Source organism: Aethalodelphis obliquidens, unplaced genomic scaffold (genome assembly GCF_003676395.1).
Source record: "Aethalodelphis obliquidens isolate GAN/ISIS:26980383/991018 unplaced genomic scaffold, ASM367639v1 scaffold5, whole genome shotgun sequence".
Lineage (NCBI taxonomy): Eukaryota > Metazoa > Chordata > Mammalia > Artiodactyla > Delphinidae > Aethalodelphis > Aethalodelphis obliquidens.
The window spans coordinates 76,214,968-76,237,921 of record NW_020837949.1 but is presented as its reverse complement, the minus strand read 5'-3'; the positions used below and the strand labels follow the sequence as shown (position 1 = coordinate 76,237,921).

Sequence of the window (22,954 nt, the reverse complement as noted above, 5' to 3'; positions counted from 1 at the left end):
CGCACTGGGAGTTATAAAACAATATAAAGCACTATTCTAGTCTTCAAAAAGCTTACATCTCAGTTGGGAAAACAATAACAAGCATGAATGAATTCAAGATTAACACAGAATAGTTTATAATTAAATTGCTGATAGAAACTCTTAAATGCCTATTAGTTTCAAAAACGAGTTGGATCAGTAAGAGCTTGGTCTTTCCAGGAACCTCCTTAAAGAGGTGGGATTTCATCCTGTACCTTGGTAGGAAAGTGCAAGTAAGGTAGTTAGAGTATATAGGGCCTACAGGGAATATTCTTGAGGCAAAATAGAAATGAACCAAGAAGAATGCAATAATGTGGGTCGTGCTCAAATGGAAGATAGGGGGAGTCTAGTGAGAAATTAATGGGAACTGGCAGCTTGGTCAGATTATACCAGGTAGAGGAATTCATTTAAATGATGTTTAAGGGCTTTGAGGTCTTGTGATTTTTAAATTTTTCTTGTTTTCTTTTGGTTGGTTGTTCACTTGGGCAAAAAGTGACATGATTAAGGCAAGAGGGAAAGAAAGGAACTAAGTCTTCCTGACCAAATTCCAAGACCTTATTCTACCAAGTGCTTTGCATACATGAGCTTACGTTATTCTCATTAGCACCCTGGAAAGCGAATTTCATTATCCATTAGGAAGATGAGTAAACAGACTCAGAGGGCAATTAACTTCCCAGGTGGCACAGTTAAAAAATAGTAGGACTAGTTTTTTGGATCCAAATCCATGCCTTTCCTACTATATCACACACTCATCTATCCTTAATATGAAGAACGGACTTGTAGGAGTAAAACCTAGAACAAACAAGACTAGTCAACGCTGTAAGAGACATCAAGACGGAGCGAGCAAAAACTTGGGTAAGAATCCAAAACTTCAAAGGATCTTTGAGAAATATCCAGGCTGCCTCCTTCTGTATCACAACAAAACCATCCCAGAGAGCGTAAGAATCAAACACCGAGTCATCAGGGATCCAATACATAGTTCCAATGGTGTAAAGAAAAACTAGGTCACGTTTGGGTGGAAAGTTTACCATAAAAAGTTTAAATGGTAATTACTGAGTATTTTGTTCATTCATGTCTTCCAAAAGTATCTGAGCATTTATTATGGGCCTTGGGGATACAGCTATCAACACAGACAAGCCCCTCCTCTTTTATAACTTACAATCTGGTGGGGAATGAGAGGAGCATAGAGATGGTGAGTAAATAATAAGTGAAAATTCAGGATAACTCATGCAGTGGTGAGTACTATGACGGAAGGGAGCGGGGTTACGCTACTACAGTGCTTCCCAAACTTTAAGGCGCCTCCACCTGGGAATCTTACTAAAGATTCTGATTCAGTAAGAAGGGATGAGGCCCAAGGTCCTGGATTTCTAGCAAGCTCCCAGATGATGGAGATACTGCGAGGCAAAGGACCGTACTCTAGGTATCAAGATGCTGGATTCTTACTGGGGTTGGTGCAGGCAAAGCATTTTGCCTAGGCAGACTCGGAGGTGACTTCAGAATTTTTACAAGGTTTAAGTACTTGCAGAGAAATTCCAATTTTCCCATGTTGACTATCTTGAAGATTTAAAGAAATGTATCACATCTCATTCTTTCAAAAAGTGTTTGCCACCCCTACTAGTGCCTACTTCATTATACCCTACCGAAAGATGGGAAGGAGCAAACCAGGGGAATTCTACCCGCTAGATAGGAGAAACAGCAAGTGCAAACACCCCCAGGCAAAAATGTCTTAGAAAAGAAAGGTGTACCTGGCTACCGTTTAATGAGTAGATGGGAGAGTGAGTTTATGTGAGAGGTAGGCGGTTGGGAGGGTGGGCAGCTAGACCACATAGGACTTTATAGGCCATAGCAAAAAGTTTAGATTTTTGTTCTCTATGGAAAAAGAAACCACTGAAATACTTTTAAATGGAGCAGTTTAATGATCTCATATTTTGTGATCTCACATTTTAGGGAAAAAAAAAAGTCAAGCTGCTAAAGACAACGTACGACAGAAAGGAAAAAGCAGGGGTGGGGAGAGCAGTTAAGTGACTGCGATAGGTCAGAGATGATGGGGGCCTGAACCAAGGGTAGGATGTCAGTGATGGAGGCAGAACCTGTGAAGGACCGAGAAGGGTTTTTAATCCATCCCACAATCTAACAGGTTAGCCCGCCACAGTTTCGCGGATGCTGACAGAAGACCTGAGACTCCTAACTCAGAGACAAAGAACTTTTATTACCCGCAGCCACCACTGTGGCCAGAAATTCAGCATTTGTGTAGGTTGCGCAAGTCCCAATTTCCAGTAGGCAGTGCAGAGTGGGCCCGGTAACACGTGCATGAGCAGTCATCACGATAGGATCAGTATTGCTGACTTTTTGCCTTCACTTTGAATACATCACAGCCGAGCACTGTTACCGATCCTAACCTTATTTAAAAGGTTGGTATTGTGTTCATCGTAGGCTTTTAGCATGAATTTTTATTTTTAAAAAATACTGCAGTAAAATATTATTTGTCTTGGGGCTTCCCTGGTGGCGCAGTGGTTGAGGGTCCGCCTGCTGATGCAGGGGACGCGGGTTCGTGCCCCGGTCCAGGAAGATCCCACATGCCGCGGAGCGGCTGGGCCCGTGAGCCATGGCCGCCGGGCCTGCGCGTCCGGAGCCTGTGCTCCGCAGCGGGAGAGGCCACGACAGTGAGAGGCCCGTGTACCGCAAAAAAAAAATTACTTGTCTTGATTACTGAGTTTTGGGTGCCTCCTTAAACGTGCATCTCAAGCAAGTTCCTCATTTGCCTCATTCTGGTCCCAGCCCAGCCTTCTCCCTAACGGGCCTGGGTAGGATGGTGACTTGGCTGTCTGTAACCAACAGAGCATAAAAATTCGAGTTCTTCCCTCCCCAGAGTTTCCCAGCATACTGGGTCTGGTGCATATGGATGGCAGCCACCCTTGGGGATGGGGAGACATTGTTCCTATCCTTCCTTTCTTCTTAAGGCAGCTGCGATCAAGATGGAGACAGTGAGGGAGGAATCAGGCAGCACGGACATCTCCATGGCAGGAAGGAAGGCACATTTGCTCTGTGTTTCAAGCAGGCAGCAGCTACGCATGGCTCAACCAAACGAAGGTCCAATGTTTCTGAGCACCCAAAACCCTAAATTGAATGGCAACGTCGTCATTAATGTCACTGTTCATTTCAGTTTGGGGGACCCCTTGACTCAGAGGCCAGAGCCAGATATCGGCAGCTATCTGCCTGGGCCACGTGGTTTGCGGATTTCAGCTCACTCGCCACTGACTTGCACAGACAGCAGCAACTTTTTTCAAGGAGTTCGTCTTAATCCAGGGCATTTGCTGTCTCATCATGATAACATCTCTTAGCATCTTGCCTGGTTTTAGCCTAAGGGCCAAGCAAGCTTTCCAGGGCTGCAGCTGACTGCAGGAATTCGTCCAGATTTCCTTGCGTCCGTCTCTCATTCTTTGGTGCAGCACTTCTGTCAGCATTTTCAACCCAATCCAGGTCAGGAAGAGCCCAGATACCAGTCAGTGCGTCATCTCTGGCTTCCCAGAGCATTATCCTGTTTCAGGGCAATCTGACAGAGAGGGCCAAAGCTCCTTTTCTGCAGCCAGGTTCCACTGTAAAAAACTGAGACTTCTGTCATCGCAGAATGGATCTAAGTTTGGCGTGAGAGACTATACCAAGGGATGAGCCCTCAGAGGGCCTAGCTGTTGCCATTCTTCCTTCACAAGCACTGGTCGCCCTCTTCCCTCATTTCCCAAGGGAGCCAGCCAAAGTTTAAATGACTCACCTGGTCTCTGCTTCTCTGAAGTCTTCTCTTTTCAGTGTAGGGTCAGTGTAGGTGCTTGTCTCTGCAACTTTTATGTGAAAAAAGAGTAGAACTTTCTGCCCACCAAGGACCTGAATCAGAATAGGGAGGAAATCCACGGCACCCCCAGAGGTGGGTCAGCAACAATTTCAGTACAGGTCTAGCAGCTCTATCCGAATCCACTTCCCGTTACTCAGCCTGCGAACCACCCCCCAAATCCTCTTCTTTAATGGCCATAAAGTGGAACACTATTTATTGCCTGGTTGGCCGTACAGTTTGGTCAGCCTGTTTGCTACGGATCCCCATAGACTGCTCTGAAGGCCTGTTCATCAGCCCACGAGGCCCTCATCCTTCCTCTTTGAGAAAGCCTTTCCGATCTCACTGTCACAACTGTCAAAGACCAAAGAGTCTGAGATTTTACTTGACTGATTCCAACTTAACATGTTAGCTTGCCACAGTTTTGTTGACGCTGACAAAAAGGACTCTGACTCAAAGCAATGGCAGTAGCCAGAGTTCCGCACTGGCTCTGGTTACCTGAGCCCCACTTCCCACAGGCTATGCAAAGGGCACCATGACCACGGCACAGTCAGCGGTGGCATTACAGGGAAGAACAGTTAGATTGGGGAATCTGAATCTTCTCTAATGAGTGATATGCTGGTCCTCTGTTCCACAGGCACTACCTCTATCTTCTAGGGCTCTTTGCTATAAAAATACCATTGAAAAGAAAGTCCAGAAAAAAGGCAGTCGGAGCCGCTGCTGGAAAGACATACAGAAGCCCAAGAGACCATACAGGATTATCTTCCGAAAGAACCAACAGAACTTGCTATTGGATTGGATGTGTGGGTGTGAGGGAGATGGCAAAATGAAGGATGACTCTCAGGTTTTTGGCTTGCACGAGGGGGTGGCATTTGGTGTCACTTAAATGGAGATACCTGGAGGAAAGGATCAAGTTCTGCTTACATATTCATTCTGATTTGCCCACTACACATCCACAACAATATGCCAAGATGGCATTTGAATGTATAGGTCTGGAGGCCCAGAAGATAAGCTGGAACTAGAACTACATGGATGAATACCATCCACATAGGAGGTACTTAAGCCACAGAACTCAATGAGATGGTAAAGAGAAGAGTGTTCAAAACTGAGTTCTGAAATACTCCAGCACTTAGAGTTCAGGTAGAAGAGAAAAAGTCAGCAACTCAGACAAGGAACTGTCCAGTGAGGGGAGGATGATCCAGGAAGTGATTAACCATGTCAAGTGTTTCTAGGAGTTTGAGGAAGATGAAAACAAAGCAGCGTGGGCTGGGAGTGTTCAAAGACGCAGAACAAATAAGTATAGATAAACACAGACTCTTTATAGTGTGAGTTATAGAGGGAACTGGGCAACTGAGACTATGAGGCTGATACTTGGGCTTTGAAAAAAATTAAAAGGTATCAAATTTAAAGCGGGTATACTGAAAACTATGCAGCATAAACTATGACCAAAATGCACCTTTAGTTATGCTTCCCTGTGTCCCTTTAGTCGTTAGTGGGATTAGTCACCCCTCCACCCCTGGATGGAAATTCCAGTGGATACATCCAAACACTGACTGTTCACCTTATGTGAGACACCATCCTAGTGCTGGGGGTACATCAGTGAATGAAAACTCTCATGACCTTGGTAGGCCCATGAATTTGTGTGCCCTTAGGTGACATAAGGTCCTACAATCATTTTCAAAGGAAAAATGTCTCTAGTAGGAAATTGAAATGCCTTGTCCTATGTAGTTATCAAATCATATCATGACGTAACATTCAGTATCATTTTCTCCTGAGGTCTGGCCTGCCTTGGAGCTGCAGTGGTTGGCTTCCCCTCTCTCCCAGCTCACACTCCCCAGTCCACCAGTTGCTATGTCCCTCTCAGGCCCGGTTAGAGAGTAATAAGGAAGAAGTAGGATGGTTCTTACATAACAGGATGACTTTATGATCTCTAAGTCCGCAGTGGCTAAACACACATCCTTGGGATAACCTGGAAGATGATTAAAGGGTGTTTTCACCTGATCATCAGGAAGGTCCTGCTGGCCTTTTTCTCCCGGAAGTCCTTGAGTGAGTTGGCTGGCAATTCGCTACTCTGAGTCGTCACAATCCAGCTACTCTCCTCTAGCCTCCTTCTGAGAAGGACTCCAGGCCCCTCCATATGGGCCCTAGACGACCCACAATGGCTCACCTTTCCGGCATACCACTCCCGTAGCGTTTGTTTTGATAAATTTTTAGAGTAAAGGACTATCTCAATACATCAGCCAGTCTCCTTGCTCTGCTACAAAAGTGACTAGCCACTTCTCACCTTCTAGATTTTCAAGACAGGAATCAGGCTCCCGGCCAGAGCATCCTCCCAACCACAGAAAAACCTCAAACCTTCTGTGAAGGGCCACAGTGACGCCCTCCTCTGTAAGCTTTAAGTGAAGAGATGGACACAATCCCCCTAAGGGGTGGAGGGCATGGAATCCACAGCACAGCTTTGGGCCGAGCTCTCCTCACAGAAGCCTCCCTTCTCCTCTCCTTGTAATGTCTTAAAGTATGTGAGGAGTTTCAAAGTTATAGAAGGTTTTCCTGAAAATGTGCACATTTGAACTTGTCTCACCCTCGCTGGGATATCTGATAGCTTTCACACTGGCACCACGGTCAAAACCGAGGCAGGAACAGCACAGTTCTAATATCATATTATACATATATGTAAGAAGAAAAATTACGTCAGTAATGGACTTGCTATAAATAACATAGTTATGATTTATCAAGGCTTTTCCATTATGGAATTAGATAGTAGACTTTTCTGAGAAGCTGACAAAAGAGAGAAGAGCCTGAAACTGGGGACCAAGTTGGAAAGCACTGGAGTGGTTAGGGGAGCAAGAGCTTTAAGATAATGAGGAGAGGGCTTCCCTGGGGGTGCAGTGGTTAGGAATCCGCCTGCCAATGCAGGGGACACGGGTTCAATCCCTGGTCCAGGAAGATCCCACATGCCACGGAGCAACTAAGCCCGTGCGCCACAACTACTGAGCCTGCGCTCTAGAGCCCGCGAGCCACAACTACTGAGCCCGCGCACCTAGAGCCTGTGCTCCGCAACAAGAGAAGCCACCGCAATGAGAAACCCGCACACCGCAACAAAGAGTAGCCTCCATTTGCCGCAACTAGAGAAAGCCTGCACGCAGCAACAAAGACCCAACACAGCCAAAAATAAAATTAAATTTAAAAAAAAGATAGTGAGGAGAGATTTACTTTCAGCAATTAAAGTAAAACCAGAGTCTGAAGAATTATGATACAAGCGTAACCTGATTTTTTAAAAATCAAAAACAGAAAGAGGTCTTCTAAAGTTATGTGGCCCTTCCAGTTAACTGTTCAGTCTCAGCTTCCTTTGATTACAGAAGAAGGTCAGACACTTTAGGGCATGAGAAATTATTGCTATCTGGTAATAGCATCGGCTGGGGAAAAAGGAAAAAGAACTCTAAAATGACTCTAGGATTTACCATAGTTACTCTGAGTAGAAACTGATAGAAGAAATAATTAATTTCCATTTTTCATACTGAAAGTGATTAAATATGTAGAATCTAATTTGGGATTTTCCAGAAAATCTATGGGAGCTGAAGCCAGGATAAATGAGGAGAGCGGAGAAGATGAAGAGTGCGGGCAAGGGAGTGAAAAGAAGAGATGATAAAACCTAGTTCTGAGGTTTGCTCTCAGGGGAAGCAAAGAGGGCGCAAGGGAAAATTCTCTGTCAAGGATGGGTGCATAGAAGCCTGGAGAACAGAAAGATGAAACAGCGAGTACCTGGTGTATCAAAATTCCAGAGAGATGCTAATGAAATAATTAAAAGAGTAGGTACCCCAGAAGAAAGTTGATAATGCCCCCCAGTGTTGAATAGGGAAACCAAGAGCTGATAGAGCTCCCAGCAAGAAAGAGAAATGGAAATATGAAACAGGACCAGATTTGTTCATAATATAGTAAACCTTAAACAAGCCAAGTTGATTGACTCAAATTATCAGTTATCTGGTCACTTCATCATTGAATATTGATATTTTACTCTTTAAGATTCTGACTTCCAGTGGCTCTGCAGAAATATCTTTATACAAAGTAAAGAGGAAAACAAACAAAACAAGAAAATCTGTGTGAAGTCTTGGCAAGCCTTCAGGACACCAAACACAGAGAGTGTTTGCTTACAAATCCTAAGCAATGTTTCCATGTGCATCCCAAACTCAGAAGATCCAATATAATTGCTGTATTGGTTTGGCTAGAATAATAACAGAACTGTGGATGATTTGGGTTTTTCAGTTGCTCTTTTTTCAGTGCTCTCTTGAGTTGGCCACTGTATTGAATTTATAGTCAAGACACTTAACTAGGCAATCTTTTCTTATAGGTGCAGACAACGACCATGTGCATCTCGGTTAGCCTGAGTGGATTCGTGGTCCTGGGCTGTTTGTTTGCACCCAAGGTGCACATCATCCTGTTTCAACCCCAGAAGAATGTGGTCACACACAGACTGCACCTGAACAGGTTCAGTGTCAGTGGAACTGGGACCACGTATTCTCAGTGTAAGTATGGAACTTGACACTGACCCCTTCATATATAGTAGGGAGCAGGCTAGAAGGAGAAGCAACAGACATAGACAGAAACAGGCAACACACGTCCATCCCCATAATCAATCTCAATTCACTTTAGTAAGTGCTGATTTGATCACTGTGTGCCAGGTACTGTGCTGGGTGCTAAGGATACAGTGATAAGCAGAAGAGGTCAAGGTTCGGTTTTGGCAGTACGCGGTCTAGCAGGGATGACAGACATTAAATCCATAACCACAAATGGGATTTTTGACCAAGTTGTAGAGCCAGAGAACCAAGTCCTGACTTTGCAACTAGGTCAACAGGTAACCTTGAGCACATCACTTTACTGTTTCCTTCCTTAGTTGGCCTAGAGGGTTGGACTAGACTGGTGCTCTGTAAAGTATGTTCTGTGTCACACAGATGCTGAAGGTGCTTCCTAAAAATTAAAAGAGGAAGATAATCAAATAAGGTGGAAAATGCTACATCCTAAATACCCACTTGGAAGTTCAAAGCACCTCCTTTGACATGAGCATGAAAAAGGTTTTTCAGAATCTCTACAGCAGGGAAACCCGTTTCACTTTGTTATTTACAGTTTCTTAAAAGTAACTGATCACAGTAAAATCAACTGCACAGCCCATGGAATACACTTTGGAAAACGCTAGAATAGATCTTCCTCCTATTTCAAAGACAAAGACACAATTTTTTTTTTAGCTGAGGAGGCAGTGCTAACTGAAAGATACCAGGGTAACTCCCAGCCAGAATTCTCTCACCTCCTGGCCTGCAAGTATCTGCAACAGTAGTCTTGGAGAATCACCTAATTCTTCAGAGGCATCTAAAACACAAAGGTAGCTAAAGGGGACAATCTTTTAAGCCATTTCCAGCTAATCTATGGTATAAAGTAGGAGAAATGCACTGACAGAAGGATGAGGGGGAAGGAGGGGAGAGGAAGGGGAAGGGGGGTGGGGGGAAGGAGGCCTGGAAGTGACAGAGACAAATGACTACTTCACAATTTTGCCCCGAGCCGATTAGAAAGGAAACTTTGAAATAGCTCAGCATCACAAAGTGAGCAATCGCATTAGTGCCCCAGTTTCTCCAACAAAGTGCACAATTTTATAGGGCTGCCCTTTTCCTGGCAAACAAAGGGAAGACTGACAGCTGACAGCACACGTGTTCCGTGATGCGCTGTGTATACCACTCCTGCGTCTCAGCTGCTATAGAGATGGAGACCTTATTGCATTTTCAGCTAAATTTCCAGGTGTCACGAGGGCTGAGTCCCAGGACCTGGTAAAACTTGTGAAATAATTTTCCTTGAACCTTAAAGAAACCTGCTTATTTCTTGAGCAAACAAATCTCTTTTCCAACAGCTGAACTATAAAAGCTAGCCAGTCCAGACCAGAAAGAACTGGCATATAACTAATAATAATAACTAACAAAAACAACAATAATACAGCTAAGAGGAACTATCATTTATTGTTTCCTTTGTGCTGGGCACTGTGCTAAGTACTTCATACATGTGTGCACGTGGGATATAGCTTATTTAACGCTCACAACTCTTGGGGATCTACCCAAGGTCACACGTATTGAAAGTGGCAGAACCAGAACTTAAGAGCCAGTTTCTCTGATTTCAAAGCCAGGGCACCAAACCACCTTATCGTGCTACTCCATCCAGAAAACAAGCCGGGAAATTTCCCATGAACTACTTACTTGGTAGACTTTCCAGGGAGAACAAAAGGAAAATTACCCTAGGCTATGCAGCCTGATTTACCTCTGGGCAGAAAGAGTCTTGTCCATAGCTTAGAGCTCTTCTTGGCTGTTATTAAAACAATTTAGCAGAGTCCCTAAGTCTTCCACAGACACTTTTCAGATCTCATACATCCGAACCTCGGTAATCTAGATATGGTGGCGTTTTCTAATGTATGCACTAGGAATTAATAAATTCCTGAAGAGTTAACAAGGACACTTTACCCAATCGAGTCTCCCCTCAGAATTTCAGAAATGTTCATTTACACAAAAACGATGGACTGCAACTGCCATGGACCTGCTTCAGCGGTCACTCAGTATCTACTCTGCTAGTGGCCCAACTGATACTTCAAGGTAGGAGTCTATCCAGCCCAACATTTTAGGACTACTTTGTTACTCAGTGAAATTTAATTTTTTTCCTTAAAAAGGTCTAAATTTAGATCTCATTTTTCCCACAATTTTCCTCTAATTAATCCAAATCAAAGAAATGGCAGTAAAGTAACAAAGTGAAGTATTTGAGTGGTATCTCTCGGCATTTCAAAGTGCGTAAGTAACGAATCCATTGATCTTTTATTTTTATTTGTAATTCTTTATCTTTTACTCACGATAGTTTAATATTTGTGGGCTCATTTTATCCCACGTGTACGAGATATCACAAGTTCTATTTTTTTTTTTTTTTTTTTGTGATACGCGGGCCTCTCACTGTTGTGGCCTCTCCCGTTGCGGAGCACAGGCTCTGGACGCGCAGGCTCAGTGGCCATGGCTCACGGGCCTAGCCGCTCTGTGGCATGTGGGATCCTCCCGGACCGGGGCACGAACCCGTGTCCCCTGCATCGGCAGACGGACTCTCAACCACTGCGCCACCAGGGAAGCCCACAAGTTCTATTTTGTAGGTGAGAAAATGAGAGAAGTTACTTCTCAAGGATATACAATGATTCAAGAGTTGACACTGGATTTCCTGACTTGTGATTAGTATCCTTCCTATTTTAATAAATTGGAACCACTGTCATGAAATTCATTAAAGTCATTAAATGCCTGAATGCCTTCCATACACCAGAAATTTCTAAGCACAGCGGTGAATAGGACAGAATCCCTGGCCCCAGGAAGGTTAGTGTCCGGGGCAGTGTTTTTCATACTGTAGAATGTAGTCCATTAATGGGTCATGAAATTTATTTAGCATGTTTGACCAGCATTTTTTAAAAACGGAAATAGAGGGACTTCCCTGGTGGTCCAGTGGTTAAGACTCTGCACTCCCAATGCAGGGGGCACAGGTTCGACCCCTGGTCAGGGAACTAAGATCCCGCATACCGCACGGCATGGCCAAATTAATTAATTAATTAAATAAAATAAAACTGACCTGGACATTTAAAAATAATAATAATAAAAAATATAAAAATAAAAGAGAAGAGAATAAAGTATCTTAGAGTGCATCATATGTAACAGGGTAAGTAGTATTTCACCAAGTTTGCTCAAGTTTATGTATGGGTACCAGGTTCAGGTAAAATATTTATTTCTATGAACTGCAATCAAAGATATTTGAAAGCCACTTGCCTATGGGATCTAGTTCTATGTATAAACGTGTTACTGACCCACTATGATGAAAATTTAAGCAACTGGTTTAATATTTCAGTGCCTGTTTCCTCCATTATAGATTCAGCTCAATTAATATCCATCTCCCTCCTAAATACTGGGAAGTACGCTGTTTAAAGAATCAAGAAAAATCCTTAAACTGCTCTGCATTCATTAAGTACAGCGTATGCTTTTCTTAGGTTGTACATAATTTATGTTCTTCTGGTTAAGTATTTGCAGGCATTTTATTCCAATGGATTATTGTTCCCAGTATTGCTGCTGTTTTTCTGACCTAGCGCCTCCAGAGGTAAAAACAAAAAGCCCGTGTATGGACGAGAATAAGCTGGCATAGCAACGGAGTTACCCCCCGCACAGACACATTTAGCTAACTATTCCCTCATAACGAACTTCCCCCAAATTTAGTGGCTTGAAAGAAATCCCTTTTGTTATCTCTCCTGATTTAGTGGGTCAGGAATTCAGGCAAGGCTTGACTGAGCAGTCCACCTGCTCTGCAAGGCCCTGACTGGGGTCCTCCTGTGGCGTCAGCTGAGACTGAACTGATCTGGAGGGTCCGCAGTGATTCACTCTCGTACATGGTGCCTAGGTGGGATGCCTCTCCACGTGGGACCCAGACAGCACGATAGAGCCCACCCAGATTCAAGGGGAGGGAGGCAGACTCCACCGCTCAAAGAATTTGTGGCCATTTTTATTATGCTGCGCTCTCCAAATCCCAAATCCAACCGGTACTGCACTCTTAGCAGGGATTAAGTGACATGACACACTTCAGCTTATGCAATACCAAGAAGTCACCTTGACTGGAAGCTGCGGCCGTATTAATTCAGGGTTAATTCTCTGGCGAGAGAGTAGCAGAGATACCACATCACTTTGGAGTCTAAGTGAGCTCCCTGACAGCAGCTAAGGTGGCTGACAGCAGAAAGAAGTTCAGTTAGCGGGTTTTAAAATCTGAGCAGTTGCTCCCAAAAGATAGAAAAGCACGGCCAAACTCAGAAGCAGGCATGGAAGAAAGAACATCGTTAAGGACATCTTGGAAAACTCACCATTTGAGAAATGTTTGCATATTGCTGTATGCAAAAGAGACCAATTTTAGTTGTATCTGATTAACTACATACAGTGGGAGTCAGAATAATAAAAATGAAACAGTAATTTTTCTCCACTAAGTGTACCCATAGGCCAGTTGTCCCCAATATTTGTGTATTAAAAAAAAAAACTCTTTGAAATGAAGATTCCCAGGCCCCACCCTTTGTATCATGGGGTCTTGGTAAAGGCCAGAAGTGTGGTCGGTAACAGATACTCCAGCTGGTTCAACAGAGATGGTCCAAGGAAAACGGTTTGAGAACCTTGGCCCAAACCATCCTGTCTGATTCATCCACTGCTATCAGTGCAGAGCAGGGAGCTCCACTTAGATGCCCTCAGAGAGAAAGGAGGCCCTGGGTTCAGAGAAGGAAAGGCCCTTGAAGTCCCATCCTTTGCTTCATGATGCCAAGAGCCACATCCCGGCACAGTCATTTCCCCCATTGTTGTCCGAACCCTCCACAGAAGGCATTTCTCCCATAGACGCACCTGGCCACTCAAGAAACATTTACTGAAGGTGGGAATGCACCTTCCAATAGCAGTAGGACTCAGAGACCCTGAAATCCTAAGTTCATATTTATAATGCTGCTCCCACACCCACACACATAAGTAAACATCCTTTGTATTTGGAAGAGGAAAAAAAAAAAAAAGAGGTCATTCTTTGTTTGGTTCAGCTTTAGAAGCAAAGGAGCTTCCCACAGCTGATTCCCAAAGACAGGCAATCAAAAACGTATGCTGAGAATCTTAGCATCTGCAAAGGCAATGATTTTTTCTTTTTTTAATTAAAAGCCTTCCCTTCAGCACTACACCTGACAGCATCTTGTTCTACCAGCATGGGTGCAGAATGTAAGCGAATGGTGTCATTGTGAGGGAGACAAACTGGATGCACACGTGAGGTTTGGCAGCATAAGATCCTATAGACCCTGCGCAGGTCAGAATACTGCTGACGCTAATATGGGTTTGCATCAGCGTAGGCTGCGGGGAGAAGAAAGAAATGGAGTGTGTCCAACAGTCTTCAGAGCTATTATGTCCCCAGACGTGGTCCTACAGGGATGTGTATTTCCCTTGCTCACGGTGATCATTCAGATGTATGTATGTCATTATCGTTAAATCAGCCAAGGGGCTTCTGCTAATTAATGATGCCCAGAGTTGGGTCCCGGAGGAGCCATGGGCACATGGAGATTGATTTTCTCTGCCACCACCTTATTCAGAAAGTCACTTGTCTAGGTGGTAATGTGCGAACTGCTCAATTAATAGAATTATTCTTTACCACTAAGCATTGGCACATTATAAAAAGAAAGCAGCAGTCTAAAAAGATCGAGGGAACCGTCTTCTAGTTTCACAGTATAATTTGCCACAGAGCTTCAGCAACAGAAAGCAAGTACCTGAGGACAAGCCTTTGCATTTATCAATGGCCAAGCTTTGAAGATACCCCAGTTGGCCAGGGCAAGCCATTGTTCAACTCTGAACAGGACTTTATTTAAAAAAAAAAAAGCACATAATGCCAAGTTTCTTCTCTACTGTGCTAGTCCAGAAAAACAGCATAATATACCTGCACTTTACAGTTCAGGGAGTCCCATGATGACTGGCCAGCAAATTAGGAAGTTATTTGGCAACCCAGACTGAAATGAACGTCTTCTTCGCCACAGGCGTAAGTATATTATAAACATAAATCCTCTCTGACCAACGTAGGAAGAGCCTAGAGTTGTCAGTAAGTTGAGCCATTTGCTTCCAGGCAGAATACACCTAGTACATCCAAATCAGATATACGTCAATCCATTTTCCCTTAAGAGAGCAAAGTCCACAGCACTCCTGAGAACCTCATTCTTTCTATTCCCCTTCATTCCCTCATTGAGGATGGGGGGATAGTCTCCAGCTATGATAGGTAACCCTATTATACGTTAGGAAATTGATGTTTAATACCTCTCCTTCTTTTATTTGACATTTCCATTTACTTCTCTCACAACCACTCTAAAGCAACCCTTAAATCATTTTCTCTTTACCTCTACTATTTTGCTAGGTTTTCCCCAGGCAGCTACAGCCCACCTTCTTTATTACACAGCCTGGAGCTGGAAGGGATGCTAAGGATCATTTATTCTAACAAACACATTTATAGATGAGAAAACCAGGGTCCCATCTATTAGGTACTTTAAGGAATTTGATAACTGAAGTCATAGATAAAACTCTCAAAAGCTGCTCTATGGCTCCTGTGGCCTCTGGATTTTCTGCCCCAGCTCAGTTACAAAATTCATCTCAGAGACTATCCTTTTTTTTTTTTTTTCTTTTGCGGTACGCGGGCCTCTCACTGTTGTGGCCTCTCCCGTTGCGGAGCACAGGCTCCGGACGCGCAGGCTCAGCGGCCATGGCTCACGGGCCCAGCGGCTCCGCGGCATGTGGGATCTTCCCGGACCGGGGCATGAACCCGCGTCCCCTGCATCGGCAGGCGGACTCTCAACCACTGCACCACCAGGGAAGCCCTCAGAGACTATTCTGACAGTAAGAATCTTAGCATCTGCACATGCAATGATTTTTTTCAAGTTAAAAGCTTTCTCTTAAGCACCACACGTGACAGCATCTTGTTCTACCAGCATGAGTACAGACTTGTTGTGTTCCTCTCAAAAGCCCATACCAGGGAGTTCAACAGCATAAATCATGTCTCTTTGAGCCCCCGGTGATCCCCACGCCCAGGCTGCACACAGACAAGGTGTGGCATTGATATTCCAAAGAGGCTACACACTAAGTTTCTTAGAAAATGTGATTTGATGAAGACAAATGAATGTAGTTAATGTTTATGTCAGATATAATTTCTCTCATTTCCATAGTTTTTTAAAAGCATCACTTTCTTGAATTACATTACATTGTACAGTTTCTCTTCTGTATTGTACATTAGAACAGAATGTAAACACACTAGCTCAAAGAGAGTCCCTAAACCAGCGGGTCAGGTATTGTATGAGAGATACCTATAGTCATCTGCATTTCCACATAACCCCAAATTTATTAACGCCTTTGGGAACAGGGTACCGTGCTGAGAACTATGTATATATGTCAATAAAAAAGAAAATATGTATTTAATCAAATACTGCCCATACATGGATCTCAGATGATCAAAACCTTAAAAGAAAGCAAAGGGTCTAACCTCAATTTATTATATGCTATTTCTATGACTTCATTTTTAGTGAAATTCTCTGGAGGACATCTATAAATGGAAATATCTCTGCGCCTATAGCAGGAAAATGCCTACTCATATGGAAAAAAAATTTTAACATTTCTGCCTTACCTGGAATAATTTCAGAGCGTTTGGGAGAGAAACCACTAACCAAGTAAATGTGACCAATTTGATGGATAATTCACTCCTTCATTGAAGAAATTTTTGTGCCCAGGCTCAGCTCTAGGCACTGGAGATGTGGTAATGAACAAAACAGACCAACTCTACACTCACGGTGCTTGCATTCTAATCAGGCAAGAGGGGGCACAGAGAGACGAACCGACAGTGCTTAATAACTCAGGTGCTGACAAGTGATGTGAAGAAAATAATATGGGACATAGGCAAATAAGGTGGACTGAGGATACAGAGAGTTCCTGTTTTTATAGAGTGGAAGGAAGTGATAAGGTGACACTGAGCAGAGACATGATGGAAACGAAAGAAGGGAGCCAGGCCGATATCTGGGGGAAAGACATTCCACGCAGAGGGAACAGCAAATGCGAAGGTCCAAAGTTAGAAGAACATCTAAGAGGCCAATGAGGCTCTAGGGAAATGAATAAAGGTGAAAGTGACAGGAGATTAGGACAAAGATGGAGCAGATCTTGTAGGATTCTGCAAGTCACTGTAAGGACTTTTACTTTTCTGTTGCAAGGACTGAGAAAACACTTGAAGGGTTTCATCGGAGCTGTGGCAGGACCTGACTTTAAAAGCATGGTTTTGGCTGTGTGGGCAGAATACAAGACAGCGAGTAGGCAGAGACCTCATTTAGGAGGCTACTGCCTAACCCAGATGATGGTGGCTTCCATCAGGTTGGTAGCAGTGGAAGCTAATACAGCGTGCAGTTGCTGTGGATAAGTGGAAGGTGAGGCTGACAGGATCAGCTCCACTAGAAAGAAGGAGTAATTAATGCCTGACATTATTTGATTAGAGTTTAACCCTTTCGGCTTCTGGTTTGGATCCCCTAGATGTCGTAGCACTTATAGCTCCTATTAGTTGTTTGAGCCTTGGGGTGAATGAGTTTCTGCTCCTCGCCTGAAAACACATTTGGATAGAAAAGAGGGGAAACAGGAGATGTGAAGCAACTAAGAGGATGTGGGAAGAATGAAAAATAGGTAGAAGAGTACAAAAAAATGTTGAGTCTTCTTATTTAGAAATTATTGTGCATCCACCTTTGGTACTTCTTGGGGGAGGGAAGAGAGAATAAAAGAACACGACTGGAAAGGACCGCATGATGTGGCAACGGTGGACTGAGGTATTAAGTTGAAGATCAAGTGGCATTTCTGTTCATGAGGTAATTAAGTTGCATCACGGTCTATAAAAAGGTACATGCCGTATTTTCTCTTCCCATGAATCCTGTCTCCTAAGAAATGAATCACTGAATGAAGAAGTCTTTGCTTTCATAAGTTCTAACTTCACACTTGGAAACTAAATCTTATGTTTACAGATTTCTATCCAACATCATAATGAATATGATTTCCTCTTAAGACTACTAGTAACAGTTTAAGACAATTACTTTGGTCATAAAGGGGGAAACACCCCCTGAGAATCTAGCCCACTTTTATTACTAATGGATTCTCAGTCTCCCACTGAGAAATCTCTGACATAGCAAGGCTACCAAACAAGTGGCTAGCAGTGTCGCATCTGCCCAGACAACATTATCAACACATATGCTTCTTTTGAAATGGGACCAAGGGGCCCTAGCACAGGTAAATTAAGGTGATGAGTAAAAAACCAGGTTCAATGACAAAGCAGGAGGACAAGGCAACAAATAACGGATGGAAATTGTATTCCATGACCACAGAATTAAAATATCTAAACAAGCAGACATGCTGGGAGAAATTATTTGGGGTCACCAGGAGCGAGGAAATGGAACAGATGGAAACAGACTGGAATGTCTTTTCTGTTTAAATGTTTGTTTTATTTTTTTCCAAGTCTGATCTATTACACAGAGTAACACGCTGATTCTCAGGAACCAAGTCTCCGTCACTAAATTGACTAACAAGACTTGGCATCCCTAAGAATCTATTAAATAAATATGTTGAGCACTGATCGAGGGCCCAGTTAGAAAAAATCGGGTCATTTTCTCCAACGTCTGGCCAGTCTCTGCTTCACTGGTACAAAAGTGGATTTCACGGCGCTAGACAAAGCTGCCACTTGGCTGCATTGATCTCTAAAGCTTCACCAAGTTTGTGAAGCAAAACGTGCCTTTTGATGGGTGTGAATGGTCCTTCTGTGGTCAGCTGTGGAACTGATTAGGTCTTTTACAGCTATCTTCACTTTTCACTTTAAGTAGCAAGAAGTACCACGTAAGCCTAGAGCAACAGCGGCTACTCACCCCCACTCCCAGAAGAGCCAAAAATAAGCCTGCACACCTCTTATTTCTGACAGAAAGGATGATTATAGAAATCTGCCTAACCTCACTTAAGAAAATAGGTTAAACTTACGCCATTAAAAATCTCATGAGAATTTCATGAAAATCATAGAAAAGCTCATCACAAAGACACACACGAAAATGACGGCACTTTCCTCTTCCACGTATTTTACTACCTTGGGGAATAACAGATGGGCTAATCCAGGAGCATATGTAAAATATTGATGAAAGGCAAAGTAATGGAGATGGTAAACTCATAAAACAGTAATTTCCTCTGCTATATTCAGCAGTATGTACCAAAACGAGAATATTTTTTTACATAATAAAAAATGCACTGGCAAAAGCTACAGATGAAACAGAAAAAGAGAAGCAGAAAAATACAAGTTACGATCCCCTTCAATACACTAAAAAGTGTTTAGGGGAAAAAATAACTGCAGAGTCTTGTGGGGCTTTTTGCCGTTGTTATTCTTTGCAAGAAGACCTTGAATTTGCATTGTCTTCCCCTCAAGAGTTTAGACATTCTAACATAGGGTGTTCCCTTTAATGTCCCTACAAAGCAGGTAGGTTATTCCAGGTTATTCTGTAACCTTCCATAATGATGTCCACAGGGCGTTTAGGAGAAGATTATGTGACACTAATAAGCTTGTGGCTATCTGGGCAGCCCGTGTACTTCTTACCTATATGGTCAAAATATACCCAATTTTTAAGAACTTAGAATGCAGTCAGCAAGCAAATCACAAGTGCACACTTAAGAAGAGAATTACACTAAATTCCAGAATAGTGTGGGGAACATCGCAGTAGGTTTCTGACACCATCTTTAAAAGTGCAGGTAGAGAGGGGATTAGACTAGTTCAAGGTCGACAGCAAGGAGCATTAACACACTAATCCCTGGTTCTCCTAGACGTACCCCCATGACACATCATTCCTCTTCAACCTCTGAAAATGAAAAACCTGCACAGAAATAATAAAATTTGATCTTGGAAAAGATGAAGAGCTTAGTCCAAATGTCAAAGGCAGCATGCCTGCTATGGGATGCTCACAGCCCCAGCCAGTTCTTTGCAGACGTGGGTGATGGTCGAAGCCACCATGTGGCTTGAGAAGCAGAAAGGCCAACCTGCTCCAAAATGAGGCTGCCGAAAGGCCTCACATTTGCTGGTCATTTCTTCAGGATAATAGATTATTTCTTTCTTTAAACTTTCTTGGTTCCCCCATTCTTTGAAAGGCAACCATTCATACAATCATTCAGAAAATATTTATACAGTGTCTATTCCATGACCAGCAATAGGGATAAAATAATGAAAAAGACAAGCAGAGCCCCAGCATACTTTCTAGTCAAGAGTATAAGATGTAAGACACTAAGGAAAAAAAAAAAAGGCAAGGAAAAAACTCAGCTTTAAAATGGGATAACGTGACAAGAGAGAAACTGGCTGGTTACCTCAGACTAGGTGGCCTGATGACAGCCTTTTTCAGAGGGTGACATTTCACACATGGATGACAGGAAGGAGCCAGATATGTGATTAAGAGAGGGAAGAACATGCCTGGCAGAGGCAACAGCTATTACAAAAGGCCAGAAACTGAGAAATAGGTATTCTGTGTTTGAGAACAAAAGCAAAAAAAGCGTAGGGGCGGGAGCACAGAATTAGGTGAATTCAGAAAGATAGGCATGGTCTGAATCGTGCTGGGATTTATAAACCACAGTAAGGAGAGCACAAAGAGAAGCCACAGGAGGTGTGTAGGTAGGTGACTTCCACTTAAAACTACTCTGGCTACTGTATAGAGGAAGCATTGCCGGGAAGCAAGGGTGGACACGGAGACCCCAGTAGTGCAGCTATTCCAGTGGCCAAGAGAGAGGGAATGCTGGCCTGGACCGGGGCGCTGGATGCAGAGACAGAAGTAGTTGGAGATGGAGCCTGAGTTGATTGGACTTGAGCATGGGTTTGACACACAAGGAGAGACAAGAAAGGAAAGAGGCTTAAAAGTTAGACTTTCGGTTTGGATAACCAGGCAGATGGTGAGACCATTCACTGAGGAAAGGAAGACTAAATGGGGACAGGTCAGGGAATCAAAAGTCATGTGTTGGCCACTTGATTTAGAAATGCCTATTAAACAGCCACATGGAGATGCCAAGTAGACAGGTGGTTACAAGGAAGCTGCAGAGGACGCACATATTGAATGGCCAGAAGCACTCTCGTTTGGACTCCGTTTCACCTTGTTCTTTCTCTTGCCTTACCTAGCTTTGATGAAGCGAGAATTAGATAAGGGATACTAAGAAGCTTTGCAAAGAATAAATTAATGCCCTCGCATTTGGAATTATTATCACTATCACCTTCCATCCAGCATTTATCTGGCACACGCTATGTCTTCATTGTAGAAGTTTCAGGAAATGTGGATTATGCCATCCCTGTCCCCCAAGATATTGCAGCTTTTAGCGGGTTCATACTGTAAAAGAAACTGAACCTCATTCTAAAAATGATAAAAGGAAAAAATCTCCAAAAGCGTTACCATGTCACATGACTCCACTGTAACCTTAGGCAGCCACGCAGACTTGACTTCTTCTCGCAAACCTAGACAAGTAATCAGTGCAAAACTGAAAGTCTGGAGTTTCCCTAGTTGGGGCGGTGTCTGCGAAAGACTTCAGTGTCCCAAAGATGGTGAATGTTCCCCCACTTACTGCCACATAGTATCAAATTTCATACTTAGTTTTTCCTTCGTGTTTAAAGAAATTCCTATGAAAAATGCAATTTCATTGAGCAAGGATATTTCCACTAGGAATAGTGAACATGAACACTTTAGCATGACATGAAATTAGTTTATCTGATTATTAACCAAGAGCTATGCCCTTAAAGAATGGGACAGCTGACTGGGCAGCTTGACCTGAGCTGTGGTCAGGTAGCCAAGAGGGTCAGCTCCTCCCAGGCCGAGTGTGTCCAGATGGACAGGTCAAGCGATGGGACGTCATCAGCTCCAAAAGGTAATGTGAGGCCATCGCTAACTGATTCTCTTGGCCATACAGTTTCATCCTATGCAGGATGGGGCTCCTTGCTTTTGTTCTCATTCAGTAAAAGGAAAGAGCTTTGAGGGCAAAACAGGTATCACTTAACTGTCCCTAGATCTCTCACAAAAACAAAACTTTTGTTTAAAACAAGTTTGGAGCTAGGAATTTTATCTAGGAACACGACAAGCCCTAAAAAGAATGAATATACATATCCGTATTATACTCACACCCTGACACTGTCGTCACTATTGTCATTAACAAGAGCATCATAACTTTGGAATGTCTTCCTGTCTGCAAACTATTATGAAATTGAAGTTCTTAGCACCACAGCCCTCACTAGAATTTTCACTGAGGTTATCCACTGAACAATGAAAGTATAGCAAACCATTCTCTCAGGCAGTAGAGTTCACGGATGACTTATGGCACTATGTAGAGACATGCCTGCCCAGAGAGAACAAAATTAATTAAGGTATTGAAAATAGTAATTAATTTAACAGTCTAAGGAAACTGCAGTGAGCTTTCAATTTTGCACACTGTATTTTAACCAGTTTAAAGATTACCAAAGCTAATTTTAAACCCACAAGTGGCTTCTTTCAACAGTGATTATGCTTATCAACTCTCTCCAAGAGGTATGACAGTAATGGAGGTAAGTTCCAGGATACAAACTAATTTTGAGCAGAGCGCGTTTAGAAAGTTGACCTACTACAGCACTAGATCACCTAGCATTTTCCAAGGCCAAGTTAAAGTGAGTTTTTTACTTTTAACTAGTGTCTAGGATTATCCATGCCAGTAGCTCTGTGGCCCCCTTGATTAATCCAGAATTTTCTGTCCTGCTCTGTTTTCCAGCCTCTGCAAGCACGTATGTGCCGACGGTGTGCAACGGGCGGGAAGTCCTAGACTCCACCACGTCATCTCTGTGATTGTGAATTGCAGTTCAGTTCTCGTGATTTTAGGCTGTTAGATGAAAGTGCTCACGTGCAGCTCCGGAATGTGGAAACAGAGCAAAACAACACCCCTAGTACCTTTTTTTAGAAACAGTACAATAAATTATTTTTAAGGACTGTACAGTATATAGTGACGTGCTAGAACTTTTTAGACTGATTTTAGTGTCCCTATTATTAACAAGTCCCCAGAACATGGAAATAACCATTGTTTACAGAGCTGAGCATTGGTGACAGGGTCTAACAGGGTCAGTCTATTAGAAAATACAGTGGCGATATTAGGTAACTTTTTTTCCTATGAAGTTTTTTGTAGGTCCTTGTTGTAACTAACTTAGGATGAGTTTCTATGTTGTATATTAAAGTTACATGATGTGTAACAGGTTGTTTTTCTCAGCACAAAGTAAAAAGCATCTGTATTAATGCAAAGATATTGAGAATAAAACCTTCAAGGTTTTCCAGCATGGTGGATAATGGCTTGTACTTTTTTTTAATCATTCCAGGTAATTTGAGTATGTTGACTTTAGACCATTTCTACTTCTTTAATGTCGGAAGAAATGATCTAACCATGCTTCTCTTCACATCTAGATACGCTGAACACAAGTTGTTACCCTACGAGGGAGCTGTGAGCAGATGTAGCCTTCTTTGCAGATCGCATGATCAGAATTTGACTGATG

At 43.0% G+C, this 22,954-nt stretch overlaps 1 protein-coding gene across 4 annotated transcripts in view; it reads left to right on the top strand.

Annotated features, from left to right (window-relative positions):
• GRM3 (glutamate metabotropic receptor 3) overlaps window positions 1-22,750 on the top strand; it is a 235,624-nt gene extending 212,874 nt beyond the window's left edge. For 2 of the 4 annotated variants that reach the window (XM_027102726.1, XM_027102727.1), the window contains exons 5-6: window positions 8,190-8,364; window positions 22,186-22,741. In XM_027102726.1, the coding sequence (XP_026958527.1) occupies window positions 8,190-8,364; window positions 22,186-22,259 (249 nt within the window). In that variant the 3' untranslated portion in view covers window positions 22,260-22,741. Of the gene's footprint in view, window positions 1-8,189; window positions 8,365-22,185 lie in introns of all 4 variants that reach the window. The other 2 variants (XM_027102729.1, XM_027102728.1) reach the window with 2 other exon arrangements.
• Window positions 22,751-22,954: the final 204 nt, after the last annotated feature.